We start from the raw sequence: 23,231 nt of genomic DNA on the forward strand, positions 1-23,231 counted from the left end.
CATTGTGCTCCACTGGCGCAAATCATGTTGGTACACCTTTAAAATCTGGTCAGAGAAACGGGCCTATCACGTGACATGTACACGCATGCTCAGTTGCTTTGTTTTGTTCGTCCTTGCACAAGATGGTTGAGGAGAACTGATAACTGTGTGAACGAAAACCGTTTTCTTTCCGGACAATTTACCATTTGCTGGTGAAACATGTCTGTAAAACATGCCATCAGCCGAGGGTTGGAGTTTGGACGAACGGCTTTCCAATTTGGTCTCCTGAAACCTGCGGGCCGACTCGCAGCAAAGTTCCGGTGCGAGCGACTTCGGGTAGGCCAACCGACCCGCACCGCGCAGCCGCAGACCTTCCTGCCAGTCCGGTACCAGTATTACCGCATGTCACTGAGAGGTCTTGCCGCTCAGCTCGCGTCCGGTGGTTTCAGAAGGTTTGCGGTCGGATCGCAACGAAACAGGGCAGTTTTTTTGGCTTTTGGTTTGGGTGTAGGACTGGTAGAACAACAGTTCGAGGATGATAGGAGAGATGCTGCCACTTGTCAGGAAATTCAGGTAAGTCGTCTGCCTGTTCTTCAATAAAATACTGTAGCTACCAAATGGAAATAGATTCACAGTAGTTAGCTACTATAATGTTTAAACAGTTTAGAGACGTGATGTCAATATAAGTAGATCAATTGCATGTAATTTAATTGAAAGCCACACTACAGATGGTCAATTCCACCTCCTTGTTTAAAGGCCATATTCAGGAAGAAGAAGTTCCAGAGCCCTCTCAAACCCTTTACCTCTGGATATAAGCTGGAAGACTACATCATTGGGAAGCAAATAGGAAAAGGCTCCAATGCAGCTGTTTATGAGGCTGCCGCCCCCTTCGCTGTCCCCAAGGAGAGTGACAAGTGTTCGCTGGTGGAGCTGAACCCCTGTGGAGACGAAAGAGAGGCAACCAGCTCCCTGGAGCGGCCCTCAGTAATATATCCTCTGGCTGTCAAGATGATGTGGAACTTTGGGGTCAGTGACAAGAGCCTGTTAAAACTGTTAATGTGTAAAGCTTGTTTAATTTACACAGACAGTGTTTCTAATGACTATGGTGGTAAATGTTTTCCCTGTTCGCTTGCAGGTAGGTTCATCCAGTGAGGCTATTCTTAGATCCATGTCTCAGGAGTTGGTCCCTGCTGACCCTCTCGCCTTGAAGCTGGAAAGAGAACAGATTGCTCTGGATGGGTGAGTGAAACAGCACAGGTCGACTCTCAACAGACAGACCAATATACTGAATAAGGCCTAGTGCTTCTCATAAACCCCATTCACACATACAAGCTTACCCAATATATTCTAGGGAACTCACCTGTTAGGGGACACGTATGAACTGGATATCATGAGAAATCTGCACAGCCAATTCCCAGTATCAAGTCCTAGTGTAATTCCCTGGAAGCTGTTGTGGTGGCTGTGTTGTGAACAGAAGCCGTGACATTACCAGGCAGGTATGAAAGACTAGGGATTTAAGATGCCACTGGAAGTTGCAAAATTCACCCAAAGGAAATATTTTATTTTGATCATTTTAACATAAGCAAAATAATTAAAGTTGTCTTCAACCAAAGAAAATATTGGTTGACATCCGACCAAAGATTTTGGGCACCTTTTTTTCCCCTCTTAAGACCTACATTACGAAATTAGGCTGATTATTCAGTAACTAACTTTGTTATTCGGCGTAAGTTAATTGTTATGGTATTTTAGGATATATTCATTTTTAATTTTTTAGAGTACACCTATAACAGGCCCAGTAGGCCAGTTCCATTCTGATCTAGAGTTTGCCTACCCTGTAAATGAAGCCTCCCTTTTCAGGCCGGTCCATACATCCAAGTGATGAATTTAATTGCATGCACTGCCATTAAGTACATAATTTAATTTGATCATGATAATCTTTATTGTGGGCCTATAGATAATAATCCAAATAATAAAATTAAAAAAAACACGTATTACATGTACCCAATTATGGCAAATGCGCATTTTTCTCCGTATTGCAAAATGTAGGTCTTGATCTTATGAAAAGCAACAAAACATACAGTTAAAAAAAGATTAAAACAACAATATATTTTCAGCTTGTAAGAATAATACTAGCTGATGGATTTGTTCGTTGACAGACTTGGTTCAGCTGGGCTTCTGTTGGCTTATTCGGCTATGAATGACACCTTCTGCAATAACAATTATGTCTTAATATAAAACATGTAATTTAGGACACATTTGCAGTCTATTTGAAGTATAAGCTTGTTGCGATTGCTCGACTAATAGCCCATTTGCTGGACTGTCCCTTGCGTGTTCTATCTTGGGAGATCACCATGGCATGTTTGTAAAGGTGCACCATGGGAGAGTCACTACATGTAGCTCATGCATGAACGGCAAAAATCCCCAGCGGCCCCAGGTAGGATATCACAGTCATGTCCTGGGTACTGTGTGTGTAAAGGGCTCTGAACTGACAGGGCTCTGAACTGACATGAACAGCTGGCTTTGCTCTTCATGTGCAGACGCTTTGGAGAAGTTCCCAAGAGGGTGTCGGCTCACCCCAACGTGGTCCGAGTTTACCGGGCGTTCACAGCGGACATACCGCTGCTGCCGGGGGCCCAGGAGGAGTACCCGGACGTGCTGCCAGCGAGACTCAACCCCGGGGGCCTGGGCAACAACCGCACCTTGTTCCTGGTCATGAAAAAGTATGATTCTTCTTCACTCTTCAAGTCAATTTCTCATGTTTCATATTCCTGACCCTGTGGACATGGGGAAAAAAAGACCTCTGAGCTGATCCTCTTACCCTGTGATGTAGTTACCCGTGCACCCTGCGTCAGTACCTGGCCGTGTCCCCTCCGGGCAGGAGAGAGGGCTCTCTGATGCTGCTGCAGCTGCTGGAGGGGGTGGACCACTTGTGCAGACAGGGCATCGCCCACAGAGACCTCAAATCAGACAACGTGCTCCTGGAGTTTGACTCAGGTCAGAGAAGTCAAAAGGCTCAAGAATTAGGTTTAAAGACTGTTTTTATAACATAATATAAGGATATTTTTTATTCTACAGTGTAGTAATGTGCAACTACCTCCTAACTAGTTAAATGAAAAGAATTCTGTCCAACAACAATATAGCATTAAACAATATGGCATATAACAATAGCCTCATCGCATCGCCATGAGTTTTAATTAGCTCTGTGTTTTGAATAATAATGTAACTGTGATGTTTTGTCTCTGTTGGGCAGATGGCTGCCCTTGCCTAGTGATCACTGATTTTGGCTGCTGCTTGGCCCAGGGCGACTCCAGTCTCCAGCTGCCCTTCAACAGCGTATGGGTTAACCGAGGAGGCAATGCCTCTCTGATGGCACCTGAGGTAGTTGGAAATGTCTTGAATAAAACTAGCAGAACTGGACTGGATTCCTAGAACACGTTTCATCAGCTCTAATGAGGAAAAAAACACTTGAACCACTGCCACATAGCTGGTATCCACTTGAACGATACCACAATCAGGACGAGCTGTCTAAGACTTTACTAACCCATCTCTCTACCCACAGGTGGCTACTGCTGTCCCAGGCCATGGTGTAGTCATTGACTACAGCAAGGCAGATGCTTGGGCTGTAGGGGCCATTTCCTATGAAATATTTGGCCAGCCCAACCCATTCTACGGAGCCAGGGGCCTGGAGAGCAGGAGTTTCCAGGAGAAGCAGCTTCCTCCTCTGTCGGACAGCGTGCCAGCTGATGTACAGCTCGTAATGCGGCTGCTACTGAGGAGGAATCCTAATAAGGTACTGTTTCAGTCCAAATTTGAGAGACTATTTGATTGTGCCCCCTAGCAGAAGTTCAGACCATGATTGTGTGCCTGTATCAGAAATAAGTCTGTATACCCTGAAACTCACACACACACTATCCTTGATTTGTCTGCAGCGCCCCAGTGCTCGCGTAGCTGCCAACATGCTCCACCTCAGCCTCTGGGGACGGAAGGCCCTAGCCAATCAGGACAGCGCTGGCATGAAGAGGCTGACCGATTGGCTGCTGTGCCAGTCTGCCGTGGCGCTGCTGAGGGGCTGCGGCAGCCCACGCGGGAGCTCGGTGGAGGCGGAGCTGCAGAGGTGCTTCCTGTCCAGCCTGGACCTGGAGGACCTGCGCATGGCACTGGGCTTTCTGGTGTACGGGAGAGAGGAGTTCTCTGGCTGACAGGACCTAGATGGAGCCCCAGCAATAACCTACAGTAGATAGAGCTAAGAGTTTCTACGCAAGTAAAGTGTCTACGCAAGAAAAATGTCTAGCCCTACTCATGGACTGACTAATTATGCCGGGCTCACACTACAGGATATTTAAAATCCTAACCGATTTGGAAAACGGGTTGCATCACGCACATAAGGAGAATCTTAACAGATGTTTTTCTCAGGAATCTCAAACATGCACTCACTACAAGATTTGAAAATAACAGCTCATCACACACTGCAGAATATTATCGTGCCCAAGGGAGCAACAAACCCCTCTCTCGCTTGTAAAGTAGTGATGTAATAATCTCAAATATCAAACATGTTTGATATTATCGGGGCCGCCCCTCTGCGAGCCGATCGCAAAGTTTAAGATTGGATCTGTCAACCCTTCACATTACTGGGTCGAACATCAGTACCGAGCAATGTTCCAGACCAGATTTTTCCTCCGATTGTCGGAAGGGGTGAATCGGGGATAAATCGGCCCCAAAATCCTGTAGCGTGAGCCCGGCGTAAGCTGGCGGGTATTATGATCACTGTTGAAAGCTTTTGAAAAGTGAAGCACCTTCTAATTTATGGTAGTAATACACTTTAGTAGTTAAGATCCTATTGATATTGGGGTGAATTGTATCTCAGTATGGTTTGCACTTTATGTCCAGTTTTCTCTTGTTCAGTGCCATTTATGAGGTTTGTCCTTTGTTTTGTTAGTGTATCCTTATATCAGTAAATAGGAAGTATATTTTTTAGACAATCGTAAGACATCATTATTGAACATTGAACAATCTTTTACAAAGTTTTAATTTAATTTAGGTTCTTACGCATAGTGCTTGATGAAATATTGGATAGCTGTTTACAAAAATGACAATTCATGTTTCCCCCTGACATAATGCTGTTCCTTGAAAATGTTTTGTAGATGGCCATGACCATCTAAATTTGCTGTAACTAACATAACATTGGAGAGTAAAAAAATAAATGCATTTGTAGCAATTTTAATGGAATTCCAAACGCAATATTTTTCTTACGACCAGAGTACATTGATAGAGACGATCGATGCAGCATTGAGCGCCACTTGCTACACTTCCACTGTTTACCCAATGAGGGCATTCTAAACTCATTGATTCACCGGTTGCCCACTGCATGGACATGTTAACTTGCAGCTAGCCATCTAGTGATCTAGCTTCTCCACAGCTCTCGTGGAACCAGGCCCAGCAGGGCCGACAGCCCACTCCTCAGTGGCCTTAGACAGACAGACAGACAGACGGATATCAATACCATTAATCCTGAATGGAAAAATTCTTCATTGCAGCTCAATACAGACTGTTCAAGACAAACAGTACAATAGTATCTGACAGTGTCAGAGTCAGATAACAACAGGCTACACAATCTTGCTCACGTAGCCTACAGGAGTGATAGGGTCACTGGGGTCGCCATAAAGGACCTCACATGCTGCAAAGGATACTTCATTCTCCTTCTTTCCTTGTCTCTTCGTTTTTTCTTTCTTTCTTAGATGTGTGTGCGATGTAGTCCACATGCTCCTGACTAGTAAAGAGAAATGAGGAAGGCTGTCTCCTCTTCCTCGTGGTCCTGTCCCGTGTTGGCAGGCGACACAAATCACTAAATGTGACAGACTGCCCAACACACATAAAAACAATATTAACCAGTTATAACAAGAGCATTGCAGTAATTTAGCAGACGCTTTTATCCAAAGCAGAAATCACGTTGAATATTAGGCTATGGTTATTCACTTACGGTGGAGGTCGAAGGCTGTTCTTCCTGTGGCGGGAATACTGTACGTTGAAGACGACCCTCTCTTCATCTGGCACAGTATTAATCAGAATCTCAGCAGAGTGGTGGGTGGAGCTGATGGTGTCTGGGTTCTGCTGGATGGGGGCTGGGAGAGTGGGTGGCAGGGGTCTCTCTGTTGTCTTGCTAGGAGCAAAAGCACTCTCACGGAGGATCTCCTTGTGCAGGGGGAACATCCCTGTCCCTCTGAACCCTGCCTGGGCATTTTTAAATAGTTGCCGCCTTCTTCCATGCCTGGCTGAAAATGGAGAAAAACGTACGTAGACTTTGGCAGCTTCTGCCCTGCCTTCAGCCTGGTCCACTTCCCTCTTGGTCTCAGTGGTGCTTGAGGCTTCGGAACAGGGCCTTGTCCGTCGGCTGGAGAGAGTGAGTGGTGTGGGGAGAGTAGCACAGGATGTCTTTTCAGCAAGTTGATGAACTCCAGATTATAGACATGACTGCTGTGCCCATCCAGCAGGAGGATGTGGGGTCTTGTGTCATCCTTGACAATGACGAGGGCACTAACGTCGATGAGCCCTGAAACTCTTGCCTGCAGCACTACCAATAATATCCACTGGGTGGCGCTGTTGCGGGCCCTTTTTCTGCAGCCCTGAAACTGCAGCCTGCAGTTGGATACATCTTAAGTCACCCTATTTATGATGACCAAGTCATGAGTACACTGCTGGCCAATCTGAACTCAAAGAAAGTAATGCTGGCTAGCTTTGTAGAACTGGGTAGCCAGAGCACGTTGTTGGAGTTCGCAGAAAAGCAGGCTTGCTAAACGTCAGCCTACCGATTTGGCCAGATTGGAACAGGATTACTAACGATTTAATAACGATCCTTGCCTGCCAGCCAGCCAGCCTAGTCACTTCCGACCTCTATCCAAGTGATAGGTAAATCAGTAACATAGGCTGCAACTGCAGTCCAAGCGACAAAGTTTCGATTCGCTGTTCGCAATATCGCAAAGAGTTCGATTAGTGGGCTGAATATGCTGTCAGGTTTTAAAAACATGGGTACAAAACGGGTTTTTATTATTAGAGAAGCATTGCGCTCACACAGCAGAAATACCAACTTTTCTGGAGTGTCAAGCACAGCAACCGCTGCGTGCACCGGGTGGTTGGACAGGCGAGGTCCATGCATTTCTACCATTAGAAAATGCTCTGGAAAGCGATACAATGTTCCACCTAGCGCAGAATTTGTTGCAAGGGTCTCCGGAATTGCAACAATGGGCAAACTACCCTATCAAGAGACGGCGGAAGGACTTGATGCAGCATTTATTGGTGTTCCTATTGATACTGGGACTTCCAACCGACCTGGTGCAAGGTGATTCCAACACATTACCTACAGCTACACTTCATCCTGTAGGTTAGTCTATACTTAAATGTTGAAAGAGACACATAGCAGTTTATGCGATAGGTCTGTTGTCAGCTTATTCTCTGCTGCAAACTGAAAATAAATGATTTGCAAAATATTTCCAGCAGGGGTTTACCTGACGTGCCAACAGACCTGTCACCTTTAGTTTACCACATTCATCATAATATTGAATTAGGATGGTTAAAGGCCCATATCCCTCTCCAGATTTGGGCCCCGGCAGATCAGGGCCGAGTCTGCCCTGTTGAGGGCCTACAACAGTGGCACCTGGGCTGCCCCCTACGAGTCCCTGATGGTGGCTGATATTGGGGACGTCAATGTCAACATGTATGACCTAAAAGATACCTGCAGACGGATCAGGGAGCACTACCGCACAGTTCTGGCTACAGGCTGTATCCCACTGACCATGGGTGAGATGTCTCAAAATAACATTTATGTGCATCATTCATTCATCATTATTGATCACACATGAATGACATGTGACAATGAATGGCATGAATGATGAATGACAATGAACCCTGAGCAAGAACAATCAAACCTACACCTCACATCACAGCAGCTGGTGCTGTTGCTACAGAAGGGTTTTGTTTTCCAGGCGAAGGTTGTTTTGCAAAAAGGTTATTGATGGGTGACTTTTTCAAAGCTGGCCACATTTTCATAAGTAATCATTAACCATATTTGATAGCCCTCTAAAGGTAGCCTACTGTAGACCACATGTCAGCATGTTAGTCATACTACTTGTCTTTACAGGTGGTGATCACACCATTGCATACCCAATCCTCCAAGCAGTTGCTGAGAAGTAAGTAGGCCTGCATTTTCCAATACAAGAACAACAACTTGATGACAAGAGCTACTGGTGAAGTGTAGCCTTTAGCCTTCACCTGGCTTCTGTATGTCAGGCATGGCCCTGTGGGTCTTATCCATGTGGACGCCCATGCTGACACCAGTGATGTGGTTCTGGGGGAGAAGATCGGCCATGGCACCCCCTTCAGACGCTGTGTGGAGGAGGGACTTCTGGACTGCAAGAGGGTGGTCCAGATAGGCCTGCGTGGAACAGGCTACTCCCCTGATGCTTATGAGTGGAGTCGGGTTCAGGTACTGTAGAGCTATTTATATGTAACTGAGGAGTGCAGTATAATGTTTGCTTGAGGAAAAATATTTCTAGGCTTTGTGGGCTAATGGGATTTATATTATGCAGTTGACCTGGGCTCCACTCTTATACAATAGAAGTCATCTTTGCCCGGAGCAATACAGATTCTCAGTATTCGAAGTAACAAAAACACATGAGTTTGGTCATTCTCTCAGAGCTGATGTCCTGTGTCCGTGTGGCCTGCAGGGCTTCCGTGTGGTCCAGGTAGAGGAGTGCTGGTTCAAGTCCCTCTCACCTCTCATGGCGGAGGTCAGATCCCAGATGGGAGGGGGTCCTGTCTACCTCAGCTTTGACATCGATGCTCTAGACCCCGGCTTCGCCCCTGGCACGGGCACACCAGAGATAGCAGGGCTCACACCCATACAGGTGAGCTTAGACTCGGGCTAGGTGTAGGTCATAGGTCATTTGCGCACAATGTGATGGGAGAGGTCTGCCACTCTCCATTGGGCGGCACTTTTTCAACTAAATTGTCTGTGCTTATCTTCACCTCTGTCACAGGAACACACTACTGTAGCTTCTGCATGATTAAGGTGTCAGATAAAGATGGCTGCAGTAAAGCTAATGCTGTGTGTGTGTGTGTTTGTATCCAGGGAGTAGAAATCATCCGGGGATGTCGTGGTCTTGATCTTGTGGGATGTGATCTGGTGGAGGTGTCTCCTCCCTATGACACCACAGGTACTGTACTTGGAACCTGATAGATGTTTCTGAACACACTGTTGCGAGGAACAAATCAATCAATAATGTTCTTGTCTTTTTTCTTACACAGGCAATACAGCGTTGGTTGGCGCCAATCTCCTTTTTGAAATGATGTGTGTCCTTCCAAACGTGAAATACTACAAATAATCAACACTGAATATCTATATAGGCATCAAACATAAATGTACTAGGTAATGTTTCACCAGATTGAAAATAAATTGGCTTTATGAATGACTGCAAATACAGCTGCACACAATTTATGAACGTAAAGCATTTATTACACACGGCAAGAGTATAATGCACTGTTGCATTACCATTGAAACATCTGCAAGTACAGTAGCAGTCCACTTTTCTCATCCATAACAATAACATGTCTGTAACAGAGCAAAGGGAGATCATTGATATGACAAGACAACATTGTTTATGATAGCATTATGAGAATTCCATATAAAAACAAGTGTTACTTTTTATAGATGCTACAGTATGTAATGAAAATATGCAAATAAATACAAATAATGTGTATAGACATTATGGTATATTATGTACAATACTTACATTTCTTGGTGAAATTATATCAGTGACAAGAATAAGTGTTCTATGTACTGTATGGACACTAAAGAAATTAAAAGTACAGGCATAAGCACAATCCAAGCTTATGACTTGAATATTGAATGTCACTGCTGTAAAAAACTCCACAGAGACAATATTGTATAAGACAACCATAACCATTTGTAAAACATTCACAACTGGAGGCATCTTGCCCCTGATCCTCCGAAATACAACAAAACCATTGCTACATGAACCTGCTGGCCAAATTAGGTTTGTTCAACATTGACTGAGGGTGCATTATATTTTAACAAAAGTTAGACTTTAAAAAAAGGTTAAAAAAGAGAGTTAAAGAGCCTAAATAACTATTTTACAGTTGCCCATGTATCACAAGTTAACATGATGTGTTCCTGTGTTTGTTTTTTGCAATAGTGTATATGAGCAAGGAAGACCATGGCATACTGTAGTAGCAGCCAAGGGTGAAACGGAGGCATTGTTGTTACAGTAGTCTATTGCAGTAGTTTAATGGGTCAAGCTAAAAAGGCAGCAGAAATGAACAGAAACTAGATCTAGAGACATGCATCTCTATTCACAGTAACAATCGTAGACCAGTAATAGTGAAGATGGTATTTTTGACGGTGGATGTGAGTAAGATGAATGGTTGTCAAGGTACGGGTCTACAGGTGACCAGTGTTTCAGTTCAGTTCACCTCATCTACAGGCTGTAACAGGAGCATTTCTACATCCTGTAAACGAACATGGACAGCATGCTGAGAGCACAATCAAGAGGATAATATGATTTGACACTGTGAAACAAACATCTGTATGTGTACTACTTAGCCTTACTAAAGCAGTTATGTAATAAATAAATATTATATTCCAGTGCAAAGGCAGTTCTAGCTCCAACAGAATATGAGGCAAACAAGTCTGTGTGTAAATTAAGTCGTTTTTCTTTGTCACCCATTCTAACTAACCTACAGTACCATGTTAAAAAGTGTCCCAAGTAGAGTACATGCATTCGAACCACACTCCCACAATAGAAGGCCCGTTATGAGGACGTGTTGGTGTCTGGTCAGCGCGTGTGTGCGTCTACTTGGCCGTGATCTTGTCCAGGCCGGGCCAGGCGGGTATGTAGTACCGAGGCAGGGTTCCCTCCATCAGACGCTCCATCCACAGCCCCAGACGGTCCAGCTTGTGGTGGATCTGCAGCGTGGAGGTGGAGCGGGATGACTTCCGCGGCGGGTGCTCCTCCCGGGAGCCGGACCTAGACCTCCGGCCCGTGGCGGCGGCGGCGCCCCCTTCCTCCTCGGAGGATTTACTGTCCAGGTCCTCCCCGGTGTAGACGGGCTTGAAGAGGCAGAGGTACTTCTTGTGGCCGTTGAGCGCCAGGACGTAACCCGTGTAGTCGGCCCTGTGGCCGGCCCCGTCCTCCTCGTCCGCGTCGATCTGCATGGCGTCCTGGGCGTAGTCCAGCAGCGTGGACATCCACTCGCTGTGCTTGTCCACGTTCAGGAAGGAGAAGTGGAGAGTCGGGCTCCTGGTGGGGGGACAAAATATATTTTTTTTTATAGTTGTTTTGTTATTGTTGTATCTTTGTAAAGTTTGTGTCTGTTTACTTGTTTTAACCATGTAAGGTGACCTTGGGTGTTTTGAAAGGCGCCTTGAAATAAAATGCATTATTATTTTATTATTACAAAAGAAGGATATTACAAACGTGCATGAGCATTATAGGGTTGATTGTATAACATTTATACATGTTGTCTTTTTGCTGCAGTCACTCGAATGCGTGAATGGTTGTATTTACAGTGTGAGTCCTGCACCAGATTCTAGATCACGGGAGTTGAACTGACCCTGTGAAAGAGTAGACCTCTTTGGCAAACTTGCTGAGGAGGATGTTCTTGGAGGCGTCTGTGAGGACCAGCACCACGTTGATGTGTCCTGGCCTCAGCCTCACCAGGTTACTGGTGTACGTGATGTCCGTCAGCTCCGTCACCTCCACAAAGTTCTTCTTAGGAGGCCGACTGGACCACAATGGTTCAGTGTTAATTCGTGTTAAGGGTTAGATATAAGTTAGGATACACTGAATGTTTTCACAGAATGAAAACGTAATGCCTTAACAGATTTGTTCTAAGTAAAAGACAGGCTAGCCGAAATATTCAATCACAGGGGACGTTGCCTGAGTGACAGATTTAAGTCTTGCCTCGAGGTGCTGTTGCTTCCCGGTGACCCATTTTCTGCTTTTGTCGCATCTTTCATTTTCGGTTTGTCTTCGCTGGAGTCACTGAAATCAGACACGGCCCAGGCAGCGTTTTAACTTCTTCTGTTGAGGTAGGCTGATTTACTGGAGTAAAAGAACCACCGTTAAGAATCGTATCGTCCTACCTGAAGGCCTGGATGACCACAGTACCGAATAGGATGAACAAGGCAGAGAAGATGAGAGACAGGAGAGGCATCATCTCACGCCTGCAAAAACATGGAACATATATTCATACCAGGAGTGTCACACACCTGGTTGTACTTGGCTTAATTATTCTGATAAGCATATTTTGACAAGTGTCCTTAGAATAGGGACTTGCATTACTAGACATGAGTCCTTTACTGCAGGTAAAGGTTATATCATTTATTAATGGTTATATCATTGGCCCCCAAAGAAAGCTATACTGGCAAAGAGAATGGATGGAACACTTACCAGTTATTGTGAAGAATATCATCAATTATTTCAGAGAGGTAATCATAGGAAGCATATATCCATCGGATCAGAAATATCTGGAAAAATAAAACATTTACTGCCCAGTCAGAGCACGTTGATGCCACATAATCCAGGAAGTTTGAGTGCTCCAGTATGTCATTGCAGCTTCCCTAAAGAGACAATTAAATAAGCCAACCGTCCTCTTCAGACTAGCTAACTTACTGAGGCGAACTCGTTGTTTAGCTCAGGCAACATGGCGTCATAGTTGAGGACGGAGGGGTCCTTCTGCAGACGGTCCAGCTCATCCAGCAGCCGCTGCTTGTCCTCCTCGCTACCGTTCCAGCCGCCGGTCACCGGTTTGTACAAGGCCTTCCCTGCGGCACTACGCCTCTCCAGGATCACCACCTGGAAACACACGCGCACACGCACACACACACACACACACCAGCTCATTACAGACAGACCTCAACATGCTCCAAGCAGGCCAGGCATCTGACTACATAACAGAATTGAACCTTGCAGCCATAGGTGGTCGTATTCCCAACCGAAAGCTACATATTGTCACTTAAATTCTAGACAGCATGCGAACTACATTTCCCATAGAGCACTTCAACTCCTCAGTGCGCGCGTGCACCTGTGGTGGCGGTGCGCCGTCCTTCTTCAGTAGCGATTCACACAGTGGCTGCTGCAGCCTCTGGTACACGTAGGCAAACCTCACCACCTCCCTGGGGTTAGTGGAGGCGAAGGAGAGGAAGGCCTGTTGGCCAGCAGCAAAGCTCTCCTCCTCACCAGTGATCAAGAGCACACAGTATCTAGAAGGAGAGGATTATAGCATTTAGAACAGAGATTATGGCAGTTGGTAGGGTTAAGGATCTTCATTATCATATTTACTGTAGGCCTACAAGATACAGGTACCATGTACAATAACATTTCATAGTTCATAGTCATAACATGATATCTGGTTAGTAATGAACATAGCATTTGTGGACTAAGGAAGTAATGAAATACATGTACATCGGTAGTATCTTACTTCCGGCGTCGATGGAACTGTTTGACAGGACAAAGCTCATCAAACAGCTTCTGGTTGACCAGTCGAGGAACGAGAAGAAACTTATTGTTTGACATGAACTCATCAATAATCTGTTTTTTCATCCCCTTTGCCTGTGTAGAGACGAACAGCAACATTAAGACATTAGTAAAATAAAATAATACCATTGTTTTTCACGATGTGCCCGTGTGCAAGCTGCACTGCATAAATACAATTTCACAAAACAGATGCCTCGGAAATACTTCTCCAGTATCAACATGACCATTCAATTATTCAACTGAACCGGGGGAAAGGATCCACAGTCTGCTGCTCCTCGGTGGTCATGCAGTTGGTTTCACCTGTATAATGTCTGCTGGTTTGTCTGTGCTCTCTTTGAAGACCAGCATGGTGGGAGCATAAGTGTTGATGTTAAACTGCTTCAGCAGGTTGGCGGTCTCTGACAGGCCCTGGTCCACATATCCAAACTGCATATAATCCTTATATGCAAAGGCGGTCAGCTATGAATGAGAAGAAGGAAATAAACAACAATTAATAAAGCGTAAGGACAACTTTTTGTGACAATTGAAGGTGATTCTACACATTGTCCGACCTTGTACAGGAGAGGAACTACAGGCACTTGGTCAAACAGCAGCACGTGTGGCTTGTTGAGCTCATGCCAGCTGTTCAAGAACTGCAGGTCATTCCTGTCGGTCACCTGGAATATAGTTTATATTGTATTTTAGCCCACAGAGTTGCTCTGTAGCCAACAATGATTTGTTAGAACGAGGGATGGATCAGCTAAAACTGTGCAGTAGTTACCTTCTCAACCAGTCTCTGAGGGAGAAGGTCTTCCACAAACTGCCTCAGGTGTTCCTTGGCAACAGCGTAATGGAAGAATGTCACTTTACCGTTGATGAGCCCCAGTATGGATGGAGTACGGTGAGCACCAAGGTGATTGGCCAGTCGTCTCTCATAGCCGACATCCACCACGCCAATACCAACACCTGCGGGATATAAACACACACCCACACACAAACTCTCTGATCCATCCATACAACTCATTTTCCGATACTTTCTGATCAATTACAGGAACTTCTACCTTGAGCTCTTTGCCTGATTATCTTGTTATTAAGGTCCCTACCCAGTGTTTCCAGTTCCTGCACAACTTCCTTCCACACAGGCTCGATGGGAATGCAGCTGAAACACCAGTCTGAGGTTATCTTGATCAGGTATGGCCGTTTGAAGCTGTCGGGCACCACGTCGTTGACATACTGGTTGAAGTGCAGTGCGTACTTGCTGTCAGCAAAGTCCCTGTTGCCCTTGTTGAAGGGGAAGTTGAAGAAGGACTCGTCAAAGTAGAAGTGGTCGGGGCGGTGGCCGGAGTGACCATGGCCATAAGGCTGAGTGTCATCAGTCTGGCCATAGCGATCATAGTTTGCCCTCTTCTCCTCATTGGATAAGATCTACGTTTAGGAAACATGTCACATTGTTATTGTCACTGTTCACAATTAGGTGAATTTCGCACTTATCCTCATACAAGTGTGTTCTGGTGTTTGCAAATAGGCGACCACTGAGAACTCTAACCTCGTATGATTTGGTGATCTTGATGAACATATCTTCGGCTTCTGGGTTTTTGTTCTTGTCAGGGTGCCTTGTAGTAATAGAAAACAGTCAATGATGTGTCAATGAAACATGCTGCTTTAGCGGCACACTCCACATGCTTCAGAACTTATACCAATCAAGGAATAATGGACATGTTTGATTGATTGATTGATTGATTGATTGCATGCATGCATACATTCTTACCATTCTTTTGCAAGGAGCTTGTACACTTTCTTTATTTCTGCTTGGCTTGCACTCCTGGTTACTCCGAGGATTTTGTATGGGTCTGCCTCTTGGGCAATGCCCACTGAGCCAGCCAGGAACACACACACCATCACTAAGACAGCCAATGTCAAAGCCATCTTTGTTCTCAACATGTTCTCTATAGGAAGAACGAAATTGTTGGACTGTCAGTCTGTAATTTGTACGTTAGCTAGCTAGCTTACAGAACAGCAGACACCTACTTCAGGACACAACGTTAGCCCAGAGACTGCCCAGTGAGTCATTTTGTCATTATTTTGCAAGACCTACTCGTTCCAACTTCAACATGAGGACAAAAGAATATAGCCTAGCTAGATGAGCACTATAGCAATCGAGCAGAATAGATATGCCAGCTAACATACTAGGATAGTCTACTGTAGATTCAGCCTTAGCATTAGCTAGCTTAGCTAATCAGTCAATTACATCCAGCCTGCACCTCTGGAGAATATGGATTCAACCGGTCCAACGCCACATATCGTTAGTTAATTATTCCAAATTATTTCTGTCATTGTTAATCTGAAAATGAAAAGGCCAGAAAACGTATGTCTAGCAGCATCCATAGCACCAGGGCTAACTTCTAACCCCGTCGTACATGAACGATAACCTGCTGGGACTGGCTGTCTGCATCACGGAGGAGGACTCTGGGAGGACCACTGACAGCCACCTTATGCCGAAAGGCATTTTGGGAGTTGGAGTGTTCCATTACCGTCTATGCGTGTAGGGCAACTTGTTTTGTTGTTCCGTTTGCAGCGGATAGTCGCATTTGTGTTTACACTGTGCGATCAAATCGCCCCCGTTCAACCGGCGCACAGTTACAGATCCAAACCAAGTGTACTCATGGATTTTGAAAGTGTAGTTTTCCAATACACCAATCATTTAAAACTGATGTAAACACGGAAGGTGTGGGTGAAACTCAACAGAGAAGGGACTTCACGGGGAGCTGGTATGTTTATACCTAATACATCAATGGTTTATACTCACCAACAACATAGTTACGGCTATTTTAATTAAGGTGATTAAGGTTAAAGTTATATTAATTTTCTAGCCTAACGCACTTCGTTCTTGAAGTGCTAAACGTTAGCAGATAGATCGCTTCTAGCCTACAGAATGTATACGACTCGCTTTCTATGAAAATAGATGAGGTATGGCTAGGCTTTATTGAAATGAATGTGGTATGGCTAAATCAAGATCATTTTCTCTCGCCTGTAAATTATATCTAATCATCGATGCTCTGTTTCAGATCTTCCGGCCAGGATGGAGGAAAGACAAAGGAAGATACTCCAGCGCAATAGAATCAATCTTGTGAGAGATCTGGACCCATCAGACATTTATGACGGCCTTCTATCAAGAGGAGTATTCAACCAAGACATGATTGATGAGATAAAGGTAGCAAAGGTGCTGGCACCCTACTTGTCAACACAGAAAGACTATTAATGGACATTTGTTAGTTGCAGCACCTGACAGCTCTCTTTGACCTTCCCTGTTCCCCATACTGTAACCTGTTTCAGTTCTCATTATAAGTACACCTTGTTCCTCTTTCTCAGAGCTCAGGGACCCGGCGGGACCAAGCCAGGCAGCTGGTCAGTGACCTGGAGACCCGCGGTAGCCAGGCCTTCCCAGCATTCCTGGAGTGTCTCCATGAGACAGGGCAACACAGACTGGCAGAGCTCCTACAGGACGGAGAGCCACAGAGCCAGCCTCTCCCTCTCTCCCCGGTCCATGTTAGGCCAGTTGTCCAGCCTCTGCCAGTTTGTGAGTATAGTATGCGTATGGTAGCTACGAATGGATCCACAACTTGCTGTAAATACATTTTGCGTTTTTTAATTATACTTTTTTTTGGGGGGGGGGGGGGGTAGATTCTCCTATGGACATTGATAGGCTTGCGATAGGCGAGGCTCCGCCCCCTATCTATCCAGCTCCACTGCCGAAGCCTGACACTCCAAGTCCATGTGAGTGATGATCATGTTCAATATTTTGTAAGGATTGTTACAACTTCTATAAGTGTAAAAATAAATTTGTTACAGCCCCTGAAAATGAATATGACAGACGAAGGGCAACAGCGCCCAGAACTAGACGTGACAGTCTCCAGGTAACACAATTTTTTTTCTGAAACATGTTCAGTTCTATTTTATTTCCTCTCACATAATACATTTTTATTATGTTTATTTCTCTCTCTCTTTCATGTTTTCACAGACCTACAAAATGGACGCTAGCCCCAGTGGACACTGCCTCATCATAAACAATGTGGAGTTTGACCCTAAGTCCGAGCTGAGTAATCGCAAAGGGTCCGACATCGATTGTGACAAATTGGAGAGGAGATTCAGGTCCCTCAACTTTGTTGTTGTAGTGAAGAAGAACCTGAAATATAAAGTGAGGACCATAACTCTGCAGCCCCCCTTACTGATTATCCTCCTATTTCAGTTCATGTCAGATAATTTCATATAAATTGGACTATACTGCTAACATACAGTAAATCATTGTGTTTCAGCAAATAAGACAGGAGCTGTCTGCATTATCCAAGAAGGATCATTCCCAATATGACTGCTGTGTGGTGATCATCCTGTCACATGGAGCTGAGGTACATTAAGGCCTGTGTTCCTTTCTCTTGTTCTCGGGTAACCCAGTGTTTGTGGTGTATGGAATCTGGGGACATTTGATATTGTCCGAGGAGAATGATTTGCTTCTATCCGTTCTAATGCCTGTTTTTAGGTGAGTCACAACCGCTTCCCTGGTGCCGTGCATGGGGTGGACGGTGCCTCGGTACCTGTTCAGATCATTACAAACTATCTCAACGGCCAGCACTGCCCATCCCTGCAGGGGAAGCCCAAACTCTTCTTCATTCAGGCCTGTGGGGGAGGTAATTATCTAGCCAGCTATATTATTGTGTAATATGTTTTTTGTTTTTTTTACTTCCCGCGGGAAAATTAGGGGTAGGATCAGTATCCCCCCACACACGCGCACACACACTTTCTTTCTGTGAAGAGCATTGCGTTGCTTTTGTGTATGAAATGCGGTATATAAATAAAGTTTGATTTGACAATATAATAATCTGTCATGCCTGAAGGGAGTCTGTACTGTGCTATGAGGGGTCTCAGAGGAATGTCTGTGCGCTGTTCCCTGGCAGGTGAGAGAGACATTGGCTTTGAGATGTCCCCGGACGAGGTTAAGCCCTGTGTTGGCGGAGCAGATGACCAGACAGACGCCATCCCCATGTCCTCCAGTAGTGACTCTCTGAGCACGTCTGATGAACCTGACGCCAGGGCCTCATTGCCCACACCCAGCGACATCCTGGTGTCCTACTCAACCTTTCCAGGTGTGTGTGTGTGTGTGTAGACCGGAGGTAGACCGTATCGTCCAGTGATCGTAGGTTCGGCAGTTCAAATCCCATGGGATTTGAACTTCTGTGGGCAAGACACTGAACCCCAAATTGCTCCCAATGAGCACCTTGCATGGCAGCTGCCGCCATTGGTGTGTGAATGGGTGAATGAGAGGCCATTGTTAAGCGCTTTGGATAAAAGTGCTATATAAGTGCAGTCCATTTATCATCCATTACATGTATGTGTGTGGACTGCAGGGCCCTGTACTAAGAAGCTAGTTCAACATATCCAGGATAACTTTTCGCTAGCTCGCTCGAGTAAACCAAACCAAACCGCAATCACGGATAAACAGTACTACGATGGTGGCTATGAGCGTTGTGCGTTCACAGTAAAAGGGGAGGTATTTGCAGAAAGTGACCAATCGCAAAACTTTGTATGAGTATTCGGACACGGCCATGGAAAAGGCAAACAATACGCATAACCAAGTTCCGTCAACCGCATTTTACACAAGAGGAGCAATATTATAGAAATATTAACTATTGAATCCAGGCGCAAAAGTCGCTACTGCCAAAGGCAGGAAGGAAAGCTGGAAAAATATTGCCGACTGCTTACGTTTTATCAATATCCTCATGAACACGAGTAGGCTAGACCACTGCGCTATGTGTATTCTTATGGCATGTAAGCAATAATTGTAATTTATGCCTATATATTTTATTCTTTAAGTTGCAGGCTTTCAAGGGACGCTTACATAAAGTGAATGTAGGCTATAATTTTTTTATAGTTTCAGGTTGGAGTATACAATGTAATGTCTCTATACAAAAGGAGTTTAGAAATGGAGATTAAGATAAAACATATTAAAATGGAAAAAGTGAAGCTCAAGGTGGAAAAGTAGGCTATAAGCTTACGGTAAAAAGGGATTTCAGTAGGCCTATAACGTCATTGATTGCCAGGTATTGGTGCTATCAAAATTCAATTAAAATGTAGCCTACTTCTCTTTGTTCCTAGGAACGGGAGGCTAGTGTATGGAGTCAAAATGAGGCCAGAAAGCATTGTAAACGTAAGTGAAGTATTGTAAACGTAAGTGAGGTATTGTAAACAAAAAAATATGAATTGTAAATGTAAGTGAAGTATTGTAAATGTAAGTGAAGTATTGTAAACAAAAAATATATAAATAATCACTTAATTATTAAAAAATAAAATAAAAATTGCATTTACGATACTTTTTTGCGTTTACAAAACGTTTTCTGCGTTTACAACACTTTTCTGCCTTTACAATACTTTTTCTGCGTTTACAAAACTTTCTTGCGCTGCAAAACATTCTGGCCTCTCTTTGACGTGGGGGCGGGGTTAGATGAGTGGCGTGTCCAGAGAGGAAGAGGCGGGGTTTCGGGATGCCCAACGTTTTTTGGACTTCTATGGTTTTGATTTATATATTGCGGTGGGCATCCCGAAACTCCGCCTCTTCCTCTCTGGACACGCCACTCATCTAACCCCGCCCCCACGTCAAAGAGAGGCCAGAATGTTTTGCAGCGCAAGAAATGTTTTGTAAACGCAGAAAAAGTATTGTAAAGGCAGAAAAGTTTTGTAAATGCAGAAAAGGTTTTGTAAACGCAAAAAAGTATTGTAAATGCAATTTTTATTTTATTTTTTAATAATTAAGTAATAATTTATATATTTTTTGTTTACAATACTTCACTTACGTTTACAATACTTCACTTACGTTTACAATACTTCACTTACGTTTACAATTCATATGTTTTTGTTTACAATACTTCACTTACGTTTACAATGCTTTCTGGCCTCATTTTGACTCCATACTAGTGTAATAAATCAACAATAAAGACATGAAAATTGAATAAGAAATTAGTGTTTTACTTGGTTCTCCACATCACCTACAGCCTACATGAAACTGTAAGTAAACTAACAAAACGCAAGCCAGTGCATAGTCTACAGTCTGCAGGACTGTAAATGCACAAGTTCTGGCAAAATATGTCTCAAACAGCTGACTAAGTCATTCCTCAATCTTTCATATGATATCAGGGAGAGCCAAGGAGGGTTTTGTCAGTCTGTAAAAAGTCTTCCTAAAAGAACCTCTCACTATTCGCACACTGAGATTATTTTTTTAATTTGCACACAGAAGTTCCATATGGGATCTTATATATGCCATTTTCCAAGTGAATTGATCAGTCAGCGGGCAGTGCTTCATAAGTTTTGATCCGTAATATGGAACTTAACCTGCCCCTGAGCAGGTTAGCTCGGCAGCATAAGTTACCATGGCGATATAGCACGGTGAAAAGTGATCCACCTTCGTGATACAGATAAACCAGGCTTGACCCTGAAGTTATCGCGCTAACCCCGTAATCCTGTTTCGTAGTACAGGGCCCAGGTTTGCCTTCAACGCCTACACTAGACAGTAGTAAATGTGACTTGATAATGTCTTTCTGATTGCTGTTTGTCTTTGTGACTTCCACAGGCTACGTGTCTTGGAGAGATACTCAGGCTGGATCCTGGTATGTCGAGACATTAGATCAGGTCCTCGAGGAGAACGCTACTGCTGATGACCTGGTCACCATGTTAACGATGGTGAGATTTCCTCTTGACATACATCAAGTGATTTCTGGTTGAGTTAGTGTTATTATACAAAATATACATTTTAAATTAAAGGTCACCTGATTGATTGTCTTGGTTCGTTGCCCCTGAACAGTTGCTTGTTTTATTATCACACATGAGACTGTTTGTCTGAGACTTAACAACAGAATGCATAATCCCACTTGAAGCACTGAGTGTAGTGTGTTGTATTTATTTGCAGGTGAACAATGAAGTCTCTCAGAACTCTGCCAAAGGCCTCTACAAGCAGATGCCTGGTTCCTTTAACTTCCTGCGCAAACTCCTCTACTTTCAAACCCAGAGGCCAAACCAGACATGACAGGAGCAGTGTCATTCTCGGGAGATTTTAGTGACACATGAATAGCTTTATACGTTTCCTTTATCAAAGTTTGTCTAAACATACTGAAAAACTGAATGAGCTTTATGTGACAAATCAATTGCAGGCTATATGTTTTTAAGATTTATGGATTTAAGATTGAGGTTCAAGATGGTTTATTTGTCATATGTGCATGATACAGGTACCATGTACAGTACAATGAAAAGTGAAGATTAATTTTAAACCTACTTGATTGGAATGGAAGAAGACAAATATTTGGCCCATGAGATACTCTTCATAAAATAAACCAGGATGTATGATAGTCTTACTTATTGCTAGAAAGTCATACGAATACTGTCACCACTTCCCACTTCGGTTGATCTATTTGTGCAAGTTGGTTATTGTGGGTGTGGGTTGCTATTGGATGTCGGTGAAGACTTACAAGGTGATGTCTGAATTGCACTGTGCACTGCTGTATTGATTATTGTTTTACACTTTTCTAGACTGGTTTTGTACAAACAATTTTAAGATAAAGGTGCTTGAATAGAAAGTATCAACGTGTATAAGTAATTTTCTGTCTAGGTCTGTCTGGTATGATTTGGAACATATTGTGAGAACAAGAGAACATGACTAGAAGAGTTACTGTATTCCACATCTGTGGCCCACTTTCTCCTCAGTCATTATTTATGCAGGCCTATATCCAATTCTCAGGGAGTTGACCTATGGAGAGGTCGGAAGTGTTTCATATTCTTTGGCTGATCTCATATCCCTTCACAGCTGTGTGCTCCAGTTCCAGCTGGCTCGTGCTGTCTGGGTTGCACTGTTTTTTACTGAGACATACTGTACTGCTGTAAAGAATTTGTTAGTACAGTCTCTATTGACATATTTACCACCCTGCCCATTTTAACAATTCGTTGTAACGCACACAACATCGACAGAGGGCGCCAATGTTCAGGTAAATGCACGCAGAACAGGTAATTTCCTCTTTATGCCTAACTTTTCTATATACTCATGAAAGGTGAGTGAAGGTGTGTGATATCAGGCCAAAATCAAAAATACAATTACGCGTTTTTGTTTTTGCTAAGGGATGTTCCTTAGCCTTCACAATGCTGCACGTGCCGGCAGGCCTGGGGGGAAATTGCCATATTGTGCATTATCGCTCGAGGGTATGCATTGTTTATTAGCACTTAGACATATTGAGAACAAGTTGGCAAGTCTACTATCAGAAGTTTTTTGTCTGATTCACCTACTGCAAAACAGGCTATGCAAACTATATTAATCTCATTAGTTTATTTTGTCACTATACAATGCGCCTTATCTTTAAAAAGTGTAGATTTTCTTTACGCAACAGTTATAATGTAGTCATGTAAAATGGGCCAGGTCTAGGTGGCGTCTCCACACCGTGGGATTGCTGCCTACCAGCACTCCCTGAATTCCATTCCGCCTTTTACACAGGGCAGTGTGTATCCCCGTTGCATCGGACTTCCCTGGGACTTGTGCTTGCATTACAAGTCGAACTTTTGGAGCGCCGGTGAAAGTGGGGCCGAAGAGGCGAAGCGCATATCCCCTCTTCACGACGCATTTCGCTTCTATTTTGTCTACATATAAAAACCGCGCAAAAGGATCTTTCTCTGTTAATGAAGTCCCACCGGGTGTGGGAC

At 44.1% G+C, this 23,231-nt stretch overlaps 4 protein-coding genes across 4 annotated transcripts; 3 read left to right on the forward strand and 1 right to left on the reverse strand.

The window, feature by feature from the left end:
* The first annotated feature begins 111 nt into the window (after positions 1-111).
* Positions 112-5,148, forward strand: pink1 (PTEN induced kinase 1). Its single transcript, XM_084445977.1, has 8 exons — positions 112-552; positions 736-1,005; positions 1,115-1,218; positions 2,517-2,699; positions 2,810-2,973; positions 3,230-3,357; positions 3,539-3,769; positions 3,909-5,148. Exons 1-8 carry the CDS (start codon positions 199-201, stop codon positions 4,176-4,178), a joined length of 1,704 nt encoding a protein of 567 aa, XP_084302103.1. The 5' UTR covers positions 112-198; the 3' UTR covers positions 4,179-5,148.
* A 1,623-nt stretch (positions 5,149-6,771) lies between these two features.
* agmat (agmatinase (putative)) lies at positions 6,772-9,411 on the forward strand. The gene is made up of 7 exons (XM_084445400.1): positions 6,772-7,312; positions 7,568-7,770; positions 8,111-8,159; positions 8,260-8,455; positions 8,697-8,876; positions 9,101-9,185; positions 9,277-9,411. Exons 1-7 carry the CDS (start codon positions 6,978-6,980, stop codon positions 9,351-9,353), a joined length of 1,125 nt encoding a protein of 374 aa, XP_084301526.1. The 5' UTR covers positions 6,772-6,977; the 3' UTR covers positions 9,354-9,411.
* A 1,416-nt stretch (positions 9,412-10,827) lies between these two features.
* dnajc16 (DnaJ (Hsp40) homolog, subfamily C, member 16) lies at positions 10,828-15,893 on the reverse strand. The gene is made up of 14 exons (XM_084445401.1): positions 15,274-15,893; positions 15,052-15,118; positions 14,609-14,930; positions 14,287-14,471; positions 14,078-14,182; positions 13,827-13,985; positions 13,471-13,601; positions 13,075-13,252; positions 12,663-12,845; positions 12,441-12,517; positions 12,134-12,214; positions 11,952-12,032; positions 11,602-11,772; positions 10,828-11,288 (listed from the first exon to the last, which is right to left on the reverse strand). Exons 1-14 carry the CDS (start codon positions 15,444-15,446, stop codon positions 10,841-10,843), a joined length of 2,361 nt encoding a protein of 786 aa, XP_084301527.1. The 5' UTR covers positions 15,447-15,893; the 3' UTR covers positions 10,828-10,840.
* A 273-nt stretch (positions 15,894-16,166) lies between these two features.
* On the forward strand, positions 16,167-22,071 carry casp9 (caspase 9, apoptosis-related cysteine peptidase). The gene is made up of 11 exons (XM_084445371.1): positions 16,167-16,273; positions 16,571-16,716; positions 16,875-17,082; positions 17,187-17,279; positions 17,355-17,419; positions 17,524-17,700; positions 17,819-17,908; positions 18,040-18,187; positions 18,455-18,643; positions 21,121-21,230; positions 21,457-22,071. Exons 2-11 carry the CDS (start codon positions 16,585-16,587, stop codon positions 21,571-21,573), a joined length of 1,329 nt encoding a protein of 442 aa, XP_084301497.1. The 5' UTR covers positions 16,167-16,273; positions 16,571-16,584; the 3' UTR covers positions 21,574-22,071.
* Positions 22,072-23,231: the final 1,160 nt, after the last annotated feature.

Source organism: Borostomias antarcticus (assembly GCF_949987555.1).
Source record: "Borostomias antarcticus genome assembly, chromosome: 11".
NCBI classification, from domain to species: domain Eukaryota; kingdom Metazoa; phylum Chordata; class Actinopteri; order Stomiiformes; family Stomiidae; genus Borostomias; species Borostomias antarcticus.

Excerpts from the sequence above, each read along its gene's own strand:
- pink1 (XM_084445977.1), top strand. The coding sequence starts at position 199 with ATGTCTGTAAAACATGCCATCAGCCGAGGGTTGGAGTTTGGACGAACG. Across the intron at positions 1,006-1,114 it reads AGATGATGTGGAACTTTGGG|GTAGGTTCATCCAGTGAGGC; the intron begins GTCAGTGACAAG and ends GTTCGCTTGCAG. Across the intron at positions 3,770-3,908 it reads TGAGGAGGAATCCTAATAAG|CGCCCCAGTGCTCGCGTAGC; the intron begins GTACTGTTTCAG and ends ATTTGTCTGCAG.
- agmat (XM_084445400.1), top strand. The coding sequence starts at position 6,978 with ATGCTGTCAGGTTTTAAAAACATGGGTACAAAACGGGTTTTTATTATT. Across the intron at positions 7,313-7,567 it reads TCCAACCGACCTGGTGCAAG|ATTTGGGCCCCGGCAGATCA; the intron begins GTGATTCCAACA and ends ATCCCTCTCCAG. Across the intron at positions 9,186-9,276 it reads TCCTCCCTATGACACCACAG|GCAATACAGCGTTGGTTGGC; the intron begins GTACTGTACTTG and ends TTTCTTACACAG.
- dnajc16 (XM_084445401.1), bottom strand. The coding sequence starts at position 15,446 with ATGTTGAGAACAAAGATGGCTTTGACATTGGCTGTCTTAGTGATGGTG. Across the intron at positions 12,846-13,074 it reads ACGGCGCACCGCCACCACAG|GTGGTGATCCTGGAGAGGCG; the intron begins GTGCACGCGCGC and ends GTGTGTTTCCAG. Across the intron at positions 11,289-11,601 it reads GAGGTCTACTCTTTCACAGG|GAGCCCGACTCTCCACTTCT; the intron begins GTCAGTTCAACT and ends TCCCCCCACCAG.
- casp9 (XM_084445371.1), top strand. The coding sequence starts at position 16,585 with ATGGAGGAAAGACAAAGGAAGATACTCCAGCGCAATAGAATCAATCTT. Across the intron at positions 17,701-17,818 it reads AGAAGAACCTGAAATATAAA|CAAATAAGACAGGAGCTGTC; the intron begins GTGAGGACCATA and ends ATTGTGTTTCAG. Across the intron at positions 21,231-21,456 it reads TGGTCACCATGTTAACGATG|GTGAACAATGAAGTCTCTCA; the intron begins GTGAGATTTCCT and ends ATTTATTTGCAG.